General features: G+C 38.5%; 1 protein-coding gene across 1 annotated transcript in view; it reads left to right on the plus strand.

Annotated features, from left to right (window-relative positions):
• Positions 1–1267: 1267 nt before the first annotated feature.
• gldc (glycine dehydrogenase (decarboxylating)) overlaps positions 1268–13417 on the plus strand; it is a 64306-nt gene continuing 52156 nt past the window's right edge. Inside the window, exons 1-2 of the mRNA XM_028804977.2 lie at positions 1268–1738; positions 1926–2004. Coding sequence (XP_028660810.1) covers positions 1439–1738; positions 1926–2004 — 379 coding nt within the window. The 5' untranslated portion in view covers positions 1268–1438. The remainder of the gene's footprint in view (positions 1739–1925; positions 2005–13417) is intronic.

Here is a 13417-nt window from a genome sequence, read left to right on the forward strand (position 1 = left end):
TTTCCTGAGTATCTGTAAGGTCAATCTTATTAGTCTCAACTGTTGTATTTACAGCTTCTTGAAATCATCATTTACTTTATTTATTGTTTTTTTTTTAGTTTTGGGGCAAAACAGTGTGTTTTGTTTCTCATTCTGTAATTTTTCCTTTTAATGCACTACTAGGCTCTTGCTTTGAGAGAGCCCGGTAGTGCTGAATTTTGCAGCATTGTAACACATCAAATGCACAATCTCATAGAAGTAACCTATTATGTAGACACCTGCCATAATACTTTTTTCTTTTAAAAGATTTTTGTTTCCGTCTGATTGGATAGCTTGGTCATTGTAAAGATTGAAGTGGGATAAGGGATGTGCCTGTGTGTGTCTGTACTGAAGTTCACTGAAACCTTTTACTTTTCCTGTAATTAGGAATTTCTTTCTAATATTTTCTAAGGCCCCTTTGTGATCAGAGCCCCAGGGTGCACATCCAGGTAACCCTGATATTAGATCTAGCCATGGTTGCGTGTGCACAGTTACAGGAATACTCATACCAGCTCATCTGACACCAGCAATCATGCCACATTTGCCTCAAAGTCACAGAGATTATTACATTTTTCCCCATTCTGGTGTTTTTTAAAATGTGAACATTAACTGAACCTCCTGACCAGTATCTGCATGAATGCGTGCATTACACTGAGGCCACGTGATTGGATGATCAGATAATTGCACAGATAATTCAGGTGTTCCTAATAATTTGCCCAGTTAGTGCATATGAACAAGATAAAAGATGAAGTTCAATCCCATATTGGAAAAAATATAAATGTTACAAACACATCATGACTGTTGTGCCATCATCTGGCGTTTCTCATGTTTATTAATAATTCAGCAACTCTCAGTGTTGCTAAATGGTTTCCAGGAATTAGTTTTATCATTCTTGCAAATGCCCCAATCTGACGGTGTGTGCAGCCCGCTGGTGCGATCTCGTGAGCAGGAAGCTTTGTAACAAGTCGGCTGAAATGACGGCCGTGCCTGCACTTACACTTACTTGGTTCCAAGGGATTGAGCAGCGGAGCATGACAGACGCGCAGTCTTCAGTGTGGAAACTGGAGGCCTCGTCTCACTCAAACGTGAACGCCGGTGGAGTCTCAAACGCCAAACAGAGGAAGCGCTGACGAGTGTCAAAGTTAGCAAAAAAAAGTTCAAAGAGCTGCAGCGTGGGGGCTTGTCTCCTGCGTCACTGGGCCAGGGCGACGCCATTGGTTGCTTCTTATATAAGGGGGATGCGCGTTGACTAGTTGCTTCTTTTTTATTTATTTATTTTTTATTAGTTGAGCTAAAAAAAAATTCAATCGCTCAGTTTCGCAACACACCTGCCACATACCAGTGAGTGAAAGGCACGGTTCTTGAACCCATCAGTTCCTTTTTTGTCTCATCCTAGCCAGTCAAGTTTTACCGATTTAGGATGCAAACTTGCGCGAAATCGTGGGGTCTGGTCGCCTCCAGGTGCCTTGGTCTCGATGCTCCCTTGGTGAGGCTGTGCAGCCACCGGCGAGGATGGAGAGGAGCTGCTGCCGTCGTCGCCGCCGATGTGTGCGCCTCGCGCCACGGAAGGTTGGTTACCGCGCGCGGGATCGCGACCTCCGCGGCGTGTCTGTCCCGGCGCATCGAACAACTGCTTCCTCGTCACGATGACTTCTCGGAGCGGCATATCGGCCCGGGGGACAAAGAGAAGAGGGAAATGCTCGACGTTCTTGGATTTGGGGTAAGAAGTGTTCATTACATTTAAGGCTTTACAATGACAGTAGAAAGGGGGAAGCTTCAATTTAAACAAAAGTGCGAGTGAGAGCGCCTGCAGCGTCCGTGGCCAAGCGTTCGGAACAGACCACGTCGAACCCGAGCACTCGAGCCACTCTCACCAGCCTCTCCTGTTTTCTGTTTCTTTTTCCCAGGGCATCGATGAATTAATTAAGAGCACCGTACCAGATAGCATCCGTTTGCGAAGAAGTTTGAAAATGGACGACGCTGTATGTAAGTAATCATCTGCCTTGCCTTTCCCTTAGTTACTGTTTGGCATGGACCCCCGAACTGTTAGCACGTGATATTATTTACTTCTGCTCTTCCCAGAGCCCCGCTGTGTGCTGTTCGTTACTGAGCTTCGTGTTACACAGGCAGGGAGGCTTCGGGGGCAGCCAGAGTTGTTGTGTGGTGCTGTCCAAATTCGCACATTGCCTAGTTTTTCGTGTGATTCTCATGGACAATAAGACTGGGGCAGGCTTGGTGTTTCTTTTAAGGATATTTTATGTTAAAATAGACGGATCTAAAACGGGTTGCTCGTTTTCCGTATGGGGTGTGGATTTACATATTCCGGGGCGTGATTCCAGCCCCTGCAGCTCCGCCCCCTAGGGTGTGGACAGCTTATTATACGGTCATCTGCTGAGCGCATGGCATCATCATACCATAACCACGGAGCAGTCGTGCGAGTGCGCGAGGCACCGACAACAACACTCTCTAAACACAGAACACTGGGCCCGCACTTTACACGCTACACAAGCATTCAGTTAAGTCAGAAGTTTACATACACTTATCGTGAATTCTTTAAAACTAATGTTATAACCCCTCCACAGATTTAATGCTAACAAACTAGAAGTTTGGCACATCGTTTAAGACCTCCATTTTGTTCAGCATAAAAGTAATTTTTCCCAGCAACGTTCACAGACAGATTATTTCACATTTTATTGACAATATTACAGTTCCTGTGGCTCACAATTTTACATATACTTTGTTAACTGTGCCTTTAAACAGCCTGGAAAAATCCAGAAAATGATGTCAAGTCTGTAGGCAATTAGACAATTAGCTTCTGATGGCCAATTAGCATAACTGGAGTCAACATGTGGAAGCATGTTCAGGGCTACCGTCAAACTCGCTGCCTCCTTGCTTGTCATATTGGGAATATCAAACTAAATCAAACAAGAACTCTGGGATGGGGGACCTTCACAAATCTCGTTCATCCTTGGGAGCAATTTTCTAACGTCTAAAGGTTCCATGTTCATCTGCTAAACAATAATTCTCAGGTATAAACACCATAGGACCACATATCTGCCACACTGCTCCTAAAGAATTAAGTCCATTGGCGAGAAAAGTGCAAATTAATTCCAGAACAACAGCAAAGGATTTTGTGAAGATGCTGGAGGAAAACAGGTGCAGTAGTCCTATATCGACATAACCTGAAAGGCTGCTTAGCAAGGAAGAAGCCACTGCCCCAAAGCTGCCATAAAAAAAGCCATACTGCAGTTTGCAGTAGCACATGGTGTCAAAGATCTAACTTCCTGGGAAATATCCTCTGGTCTGATTAAGCCAAAGATCATACTGTTTGGCCATAATGACCATTGGTATGTTTGGAGGAAAAAGGCTAAGTCGTGCAAGCCAAAGAACACCATCCCAACCATCACGCATGGGGGTGGCAGCATCATGTTGTGGAGGTGCTTTGCTGCAGGGATTGGTGCACTTCACAAAATAGGTGGCATCATGAGGAAGGAAAATTTTTATTGATATACTGCAGCAGCATCTCAAGAGCTCAGCAAGGAAGTTGAAGCTCAGTCAAAAATGGGTCTTCTAAATGGATAATGACTCCAACCATATATTCAAAGTTGTGACAAAATGGCTTAAGGACAACCAGGTCAATGTATTGGACTGGCTGTCACAAAGCCCTGACCTCAATCCGATTGAAAATTTGTGGGCAGAATTAAAAAAACGTGTGTGAGCAAGGAGGTCTATAAACCTGTTCCAGTTACACCAGTTCTGTCTGGAAGAATGGGCCAAAATTCGTCTAGGCAGAACTGCTCCTCACACTCTAAGAAGGCTGTGGAAGGCTACCCAAAATGTTTGCCTCAAGTTAAACAATTCAAAGGCAATGCTACCAAATATTAACTAAGTATAATGTAAACTTGTGACCCACTGGAATTATGATATAGTCAATAGAAGAGTGAAATAATCTGTCTGTGAACATTGTTGGAAAAAGTTACTTTTTTCCCTGCACAGAGAAGATGTCTTAAAATATGCCAAATTTATAGCTCTCTGGTATAAAATCTGTGAAGGGGTGATAAAGTGAGTTTTAAAGAATTCATGCTAAGTGTATATAAACTTATGACTTCAACTGTATGTACTGTAAGAATACATTAACAAGGGTGTCTTACACATAAAGTTATATAAAACCCCTCACCAAACTAATTTTAGGGTCCTCTCTGTACATCATCTGGCAGTGTCAGTGGGGAAAAAACAAAATGTATTGGTACTAGCATAGTGGGTTTATTAAAATGAAGGAGTCTAAAAAGCAGCTGCATTAAAATAGAGGGCCATTATGGTCATGCATAGAGTATGGTGAAGTTCATACTTAGATGTCTTAATGCCAAGTGGCACTGTAGAATCTTAATCCTGCTCTTCACCAGGACAAGGAGTTATCGGCTAAGTCCTAGTTGTTTTAAAGACGGTAGCAGGTTTTCTTCAAGTGGTACTCATAAAATCTGTTAAATCCATCATAGTTTCTACATTCACCTCTAGGACCCTGATGCAGATAAGCACCTTCACAGGATGATGCTGCCTTTACGGTAGAGGTGGTGCTCTTGAGATGAATTGCATTGTTATACTTGCACATTATTCAGGTTGGGAAATGGGAGGGTTACTGTGCAGGCAGCACGGTGGCACAGTGGTAGCACTGCTGCCACACAACAAGGAGACCAGGATTCACACCCTGGGTCGTCCTTGTGTGGAGTTTGCACGTTCTCCTGATGATTGTGTGGAGTTCCTCCAGATACTCCAGTTTCCTCCCACGGTGTAATAACACACAGGTTAGGTGGATTGGTAATGTTAAATTGGCTGTAGTGTTTGTGGCTCCAGCTCCTCTTCAACCATGCTTTGGATGGAGCAGGTTTAGAAAATGGACGAATGGGTGCCATGTGTCTTTATTTTTCACAAAACAATTAGCAGTGCATATTATCCTTAAGTGGAAGTGTAGGTGTTCTTGCTTGTGCTCTCCATATGGTTTTTTTTACAGATGAATTCTGGCTGTCCTGGCTCCTGGATTTGTTTATCTAGGTGACTGCAGGTTTGCTCAAAGCAAAAGCATACAAACAATGAATAGGTTTGTTCTTTTTTTTAATTATTATTATTAAATCGTTGCACATATCAGTCTCCCAAATGGAAGCAAAAGATGTGATGCATTTTGAACAAGTGAGTTTTTGTGATGTTTAACTGCACGGTTGCAAGGTTGGTGGTCAAACTTGCCTTTAAGATTTTTAGTTTTAGATTATTTTTACATCCCTTAACTGTTTCTGCATTGTTTAACCATGTAGCATTTTAAGAATGTTAATCTCTAACACAGGTCTAAATGGTAATCCATTTGACAGCAGGGATGTTAGTTTAGTGTTTGTTACCAGTTATTTTGGTGCATGTCCAGTCATCAGCCCTTCCATTTTTGAACATTTTACTTCTAGTATTAGGTTCAAGGTCCCCAGGCAACAACAAGCACAAAACTGGGTTCGGCTCTGAAAGGGGCACCATTCAAGAGTGCACACATGCACATACCTAAACTTGTTCACTGTCAATTTGGTTTTGTTTACTTGCCTAATGCTTTGACATTGCATTGTGGCAAGAATCTCGAGAAGAAGTGTTTATAAAAAGACAGAAAATAAGCAGCAAACTCCAGCCAGATGTTACTGCAGCTAGAAATGAAATAATGTTCCACATTTTGCGAGGACGCAACACTACATTTTGGTAATTTAGTGGATGTCAAAAAATTGAAAAGGGATTAAAATCTTCAGTTAGGCCAAGAAGAGTGATTTCATTCCAGTGTCTAACAGAGAAGCCATTGCTAAATTTCTTAAAAGTGAAAAACATACAATTGGACACGTATTGAATTTGAATAATAAAGGAAGAAGTTGGTTGAAAGCCTCCAGTTCTCACTTTGCAAGTTAATTTTGTACAACGAGCAAAATCTCACAATTTTGTTGCTTGGTACAAATCAATCTATGCATTCATCCATTTTCTAGACAACCAATCCACGTTAGGGTTGAGGGGAAACTGTTCCTGGTTGGGAGCTTGGCACAAATTTGGCAATTTAAAAAATATTCATGTAATGCAGCAGGGTCAGAGGACGATAATGAATTTAAAAGTTATGGCTTTTTTCACTTTTAGATACATTTTGTTCTTGGGGTTGTGCAGCAGTATTTGGATTCATAACAGAAAAAGCAAGTGTGAATATTTCGGACACTATTCTCTTATCATGCTGTGTGTGTTCTTTTTAAGTTGATAAGATTACCAGGGAAGTTTTATTTCTTCAGCGTTTATTTATGGGGGTCAGGGCATTACAAGGAGCAATGATAAGTGTTTAGCCAATTTCCTACACGATATATAATGTATAGATACTGAAATGTTAAAAGTGATTTCTGTTTCAGTTTACCTGACTGCTGCTACTTTTAGTATTTTGTTGTGTTTCTTATGTTACAGTTTTGCAAAGCAGTATTTTTGCAAGTGAAATTATGATCATGCACCTTTTGTGGTAAGCCAAGGATGAGAGTAAACTAGAGGACATTTGAATATTTTCTAATATACTATTTCCTTTCATTTACATACTCATACATAAGTACTGGAATAGCAGGGCCTTTTTTTTTTTTTTTTTTTTTTTGCTGTGCATTGAAGATGTTTGTCTGTGAGATTTAAAAATGAATATGAGAAGAGAGATTTGACAGCTGTCTGGTCTTCATGTTGGTCTACCCTTCCTAACTACAAATTCTGTCTTCACAGGTGAAAACCAAACTTAAACTGAGAGTAGATATCCAGGGCTACTTAATGATTAAACCACCAATCTTCTGTGACACACCTGTCAGTTTGTCATGTTCAAAACTTTTGCTCATTTGAAAAACTGGGTGTTTTGATAAAAAATGTACTATGTTCTATGTTGTTTAATATATCTAGATGTAAGTACCAGGGAATAAGAGCTGAAACTCTTCTGTCGTTTCTCATATTCATCGTTTAATCTCTCATACAAATGTCTTCAGTACATGGCAAAAAAATTGGCCTTTCTGTTCTAATACTTTTGGAGGGGTCTGTAGTTTAAAGTATATTATAGTTAAAATAAAAATAATGTCAATGGAAATAGAGTTATGTGTGCCTCTGATTTGAATTAGGTTCAGTGACTAAATATGTGGAACACAATAAGTATATTAAGGGAAATGAGAGAAAAACTAAATTTAAGAGAAACAAACTTCATCAGCTCTTGGCCACCTTGTGCATACATCTTTCAGCATCTCTTGGCATTAATGGTAAAGACGGATGTTGATCATTTTGGTGGAATATTTTTTAAGATTCATTTCCAAGGTCAGGAGGGACATCTTAATCAAAAGAGCAGTGATGCCAACTGCTACTGCATGGGACAGAGCAGAGAAATTGAATGGAAAAGACTAAGTAACAGCCAGTCACAATGATTGACTCCATTTATAAAAATCAGTTCTTCAGAGATCTAAACTACAGTGAGTGTGGTGTTACTGATTTTTTTTTCCATCTCTACAACTAAGTTGCAAATATATGAATTGAGTATGAAAGGAATGTGTAAAAAATTATGTTGTTTTTTCTTTATTAACCATGGCGAAGAAATCCTGCCCAATCCCTTCTCTTTATGCTTTGTGGTGTATGCCAGTTAACAGTAATTGCTAGCAATTAAGCAGAAGTAGTTCAGCACCTATTAAGAATATGGCACCAATACAGGAGACATTTTAAGGCTAAGATGTTATTGTGACCATCCCAAATCTCCACAGTTTTTAACACATGAAAGGTGCTTGATATTGGGACCTTTAGGGATTTTTGTATGACAATATATTTACATCATTTAAGCAAGTGTGTCTCAAATTAATCCTCCTTTTAATACATTTCTTTATTACATACAGTGCTAGGAGAAACCTGACTGTCTTTCCTAATATTTCCTCAATATCTGCTGCAGAAATTGTACTATTTAGCAGAGATGTACTGTAGATCGACTTAGTTCTAGACATTGTTGGGAATGTAAGGTTCCAATTATTTCAGATGAGCAGAAACCAGTTATAAATAAAATTTACTTTTAATCAATTTGTGTGAAGCATGACCTAATTTATCTCAGAACTTTACATTATGCACCTTTCTTTCCCCTTACGTTATACAGAATGCACCTAGGGGAAGACACTAATAACAAATGCTTTTGACAGGCATCTGCTTCACATATTTTGGGAATGCCCAATGTGCTCACCTTATTGAAATACAATTTCCCTAACCCTTTAATAGCACTATTCACCTGCTGAAATATCAATACGTAATGAAAAAAAAATTGGTAATTTAGCACCGAATTGCTGGCACAATTTGGAAAATTAACCATTAAATTAAACATTCTGATTATCTGCTAAACTATAGGAAGCCTCAATGCCAGTGAATGATGACTTCATAACAATCTTCATATTAAATCTTCTGATTTCTTGCCGTCTTGATTTGTGGCTCTAACAGAATAACCCTGTAATGTGATGGTTTTTCAGATCCAATTTAAACATTGTCATCAATTAGGCATAACTAATATTGGTGGATGTTGTTTTCAGAGTTTGGAGCTCACCTACCCTAAATGTCTACCATCCACATTTGTTTTATTACATTTAACATTACATTGAGAAACATGCAACCCAATTGAGAGGCAAAAAAGTTTTATTAAGCATGGGGATTTTAGTAAGATTTACATTGGTAGTGTATGCCCTGAAGTATGGGAATTAGTAAATTCAATAAGGTGAAGTGAAGTCATTTACCTCATTTATATATTACAAATAATATTTAAAAAGGTTCTAAACTGGATGCCTGTGTAGTAGTATAAGATCTGTAGTTATGAGGTTTTAGATGATCTGGAAATGGAAAAGCTGAAGTTTAAATAAGAATGACATGTTTTATGTGGATTCAGGTAAACTAAATCTCAACTATTTCAGAAAAGAGCTGCCCCCGTTGTCTTTCCTTTTGCAGAATTACCACCTAACTCCTGTTTATCAAAATTTAAAAATTATTTTCAGTCCACTTTATCACATCATTATAATGGTTCATTTTTTTGGCATAATTGAAGTATCGTCCCTGCATTGATAAATATTAGATTATGATATATTAATTTCTTCGCCCCATGAATAGTGAATTAATATTGTGTTACAAGAATACATATATTAATATCCGCATATCAAAAAGGATAAAAATTGGTTCCTAGCACTGTACACCTGGGAACACTATGGAAGTACTGCCAACAGACATCTAACAGCATGTCCTGATAAGAATTTGATAAGGTTAAAGTAACCAAAGTAGGAATAGTGCGTGACAGTAACAATTAATTCTCAGGGCTGTCTTTTGAAATGCTGTGATAATTAGGACAAGCTACATCAAAAACTGATATAAAATTTAAAGTGTGGTTTGTTTTTTTTGTATTCACTATATTGTTAATTTAATGACCATCTACTACATAAGTTAATGCTTTGTCTGTGTTGGTACATTATACTTCCCTTTATTGAGAGAAATACATTATCTTTTATTCTGGCCATGGGGAAAAACAGAGAAAGATTGGGAGGAACAGTATGATTCCTTCCTGCTGAGCTTGGACAATGTCTCCCAGTGCTAGTACTTTCTATGTGCAGATTGAGTATTTTCCCTTTGTTAATGTGGTCTTTTTTGTGGACCTTGTTGTCCCTCACATTCCATAAACCTACAGTTAGGCTGATTTGAATGAATTACATTTATATAGGGCTCTTCTAACCTTCTCAAATCACTTTACATAGACAGTGTGGAACCTCTTCATCTACCACCAATGTGCAGCATCCACTTGGAAGATGCAACAGCAGCCAGTCTTGCACCAGTACGTTTGCTACACATTAACTATTAGGTGATGAAAATTTGAGAGAGTGAATTTTCCAGTAAAGGATAGGGGATAATTAGGGGACCAGAATATCCAGGCTGTGATGGGCAATTTAGCCAGGACATCGGGAAACAACATGCCCAGGAATCTTTTATACCACAGTTGTATGTCTAATTTGAAGGGTGGCACCAATTTTTACAGCACACTGTTCCCATCACTGCACTGGGATACACACACAGACCACAGGGTAGGTACCCCTTGATGGCCTCTCCAGCACCTCTTTTTGTCACTAAATTAACTAAGCTAAATCTTTTTTTTTTTTTTTTAATATTATAATAAATGTGTAAGTTTTATTGTTGCACATTATATTCTACTTGCCCATGCACATATATAAAAAATAAAGAGAGGCAGGTGGAAGAGATGAAGAATACCGTTTAAAGTGTGATGACTCTTAAACTGTTTTGGCTGCACAGAAATTATGTTTATTTTATCATCTAGCCCTCTCTGTTTAAGAAGTGGCCACTAAAGCAAAGACTCCTTTCTTTCCTATCATATATCCATGTTACTCCTCTGATTGTTTGACTGCTCATAGTGAAAAGTTGATTGAGTCTCCACATCCAACATGTGTAACCAGTGTTAGAAATGCCACTTTATTAGATAATGATTTCCATTAATTGTATTTGAACTCCAATCCCATATTAGCCAGTTCTGAAATTTCTTGAACTCACTCTCTAGGGATTTTGCAGCATTTACATTTTCATCTAATCTTTCTAATTTACTGCTGTCTGCAGTTTCTAAAAAAACTTTGTAGGTATCCTGAAGGCCTTGTTTATTTACTGATGTCATTCAGATCCTGTATAGAAACGGGTTAAAAAGCACTAGCATGAAGAAAATAATACTGGAATTGTTGTCTTAATATAATATGAAGAAATCCTTTATAAGCACTTTGGCAACAGTAGAGATGACATTGCAGATACAAATAAAGGCAGAAGTTGAATTTACGTGTGTGTCAATTTGTTACAAAAAAGCAGAGGCCACTTTTGTCTCCAGTGCTGTTTAAACATGAGTGAATGTGCCTGTTGACAGCAAATAGCCTGTAATCACAAATGGAGTGGGGGTTGGAGACTGGGGTTTCCTACTCAGACCTCTGTTTTCAGAATTTGGCATCTTCTATTGGAATTTTTTAAGTTGCTTCAGCAACAGAGCTGTGAACTTTGGACAGTCAAGCTGCTGTCTCTGACCAGCTGTATTATGTAAGAAGCTGAGCTGTGAAAATGAACAAGGTCAGCCCGTGTGTCCGCTTATTCAGCACAGGAAAGTTTGCCTGATCAGGATTTGCGTGTTGACAAGTTTCTGAGAAGGGGTGGGGGTTGGGATGTTGTAATGCAGTTTGTGAAATGATTTTTTTTTTTCTGCCCGTCATTCCTATTTTTGGAAGCTAACTATTTCAGAAGAAGTGCGTGTGGTGTATGATTTGCTCTTGTTTACAGCTGAAGAGAAATGTCATTCTGTAGAAAGCACTGGCCCTCTCGTGGGCTCATGTAGGAAGTTGCTTGAACATGTGCTCTGTAGTTCACTTTCATGCAGCTACTGCAGCGGAAAACAGACTTTTGTGCAATCCTGGTCTCTTCCAGTTCAAACTAGTCTGATCAGAACAAGTGAGAGATGTGCTCTGTATTCAACACTCAATTCACAGCATCAAAACAGATGGTCACGTATCACTTTCATTAAGGAAATATTCTTAACAGTAATATAAAAATTTCTCTTTAACAAAAGTAAGAAATTTAAATTAGAACACAAGTGTGTGATTCATTGTATTGGTATTGTGGGAATGAATGATGTATACATTATATAAAAGCAGCTTTTTTTTTCATTTTTATTTATTTATTTATCATTTCAGAAGTAGAGTCTTAAGTCATTTAGCTTTATTATCATTCTAAAATCAAAACATTGCAGATTTATGCCCATAAGTCTTGAGACAGGGCATGGCAAAATAAAGACCTGGGACTTGGTTAGAGCTTAATAGATAATTAAAAACTACTTTAGAGAGACTGGAGTTTACATATCAAATTGTGTTCTAGTACCAGTTGAGGGTTAAAAAAAAAAGGAAATGTTTTAAATTGGATGGATTTACATGCAGTAGTTCTGGTATCCCATCCAGACCACTGTAGATTCTGTCCCCTCCAGACTGTGCCGTGCTGCCAGATATAGAAGTCAAAGAAAAAAGAAACAATTAAATCTCAATCTAAGTACATTGCAAAGCATAATTATCAGTTTTACAGTATTGCACTCCATTTAGCCACTGCACCATTAGTTCATGTACTCAAATATCAAGAATTGTATTTTTTGTCAGTTCTGTTGGTGTCAGTCACATGAGCTAATAAAAGAATAATTCAAGGAAAATTATTTTAACATTTTTTTGTTTAGGAAAGTAACTGACAAAATGATGGGATTTCAAATGTTAGGGGGTGCATCACTAAGAATAATTCAGATATTAAGTAAAATAAGCACTACATCCCTTTTATATTACAGACAATATTCTACATTTAGACCGTTCAGATGTACTCAAACCATTTGGTATACCAATTAGTATGGCAGATTGTGTCTGTGTGTTTTGTTTAGGTTGTAAAATACTATACAATTTTCTGACCCACGTATTGCTGAGCAGGGTCACGGTGGGGATGGAGATTATCCCAGCAAAAACAGGGTGCAAGGCAGAAACAATCTCCTGGACAGGCTATCAGTCCATCGTAGGGTGAACACAAACACACGCACACACACATCTAATAGAGCCAATTTAGCATCGCCAGTCCATCTAACCTGCATGTCTTTGGACTGTGGGAGAAAACCCACACAGACATGGATAGAACATGCACTCTCTGTACTGCGTGACCCCAGGATAGGAACCCTGGTCTCCTTTTTGCAAGGCAGCAGTGCTACCTCTGTGCCACCGTGCTGCCCAAATGGTAAAATGTTGCTTGGGAAAGCATTTAGGACATTTAACTATTGTAGTTTTAATTGGCCTAATGCCAGTGAGACAGGAAGTGTGAGATTGTGTATAGATTGTGATTTCTGCTAGAACATAAAAAGGAGATTCCATTAGTACAAAACTGAATGTGCAATGCATCACTTTTCTTTTTAATGTGAACCATGGAAGGACCTTGCACATTTCTCATAGTTAGCAAGGACTACTAAAACATACCTCTGATTGCTATATTCTTAATATTTGACATTCATGTCACACCAATACAATTATGGCAACTCATGACACTGGTAGATCTAGAACAAATATTATCATTAACCCACAATGACTTTACAGACATTGGTAACCTACTCTATTAGTGAATGGTGCTGGTCAGTAGTATGTACACAGGAACTATAATTAGAGATTAGAATAATCAATACCAATAAGTATTATGTAGCATAGACAGCTATAAGCCCAGTTGCCTTATGTTTATAGAGTTTCTAGGGTCATTAATTGTTACTTATACGTACTAATAGGCTATTCTCCAGCTGATTATGGTAGGTGGATACAGAAAGAGAGAAATG

The sequence above is a fragment of the Erpetoichthys calabaricus genome, chromosome 7 (assembly GCF_900747795.2).
Source record: "Erpetoichthys calabaricus chromosome 7, fErpCal1.3, whole genome shotgun sequence".
In the NCBI taxonomy this organism is placed as follows: domain Eukaryota; kingdom Metazoa; phylum Chordata; class Cladistia; order Polypteriformes; family Polypteridae; genus Erpetoichthys; species Erpetoichthys calabaricus.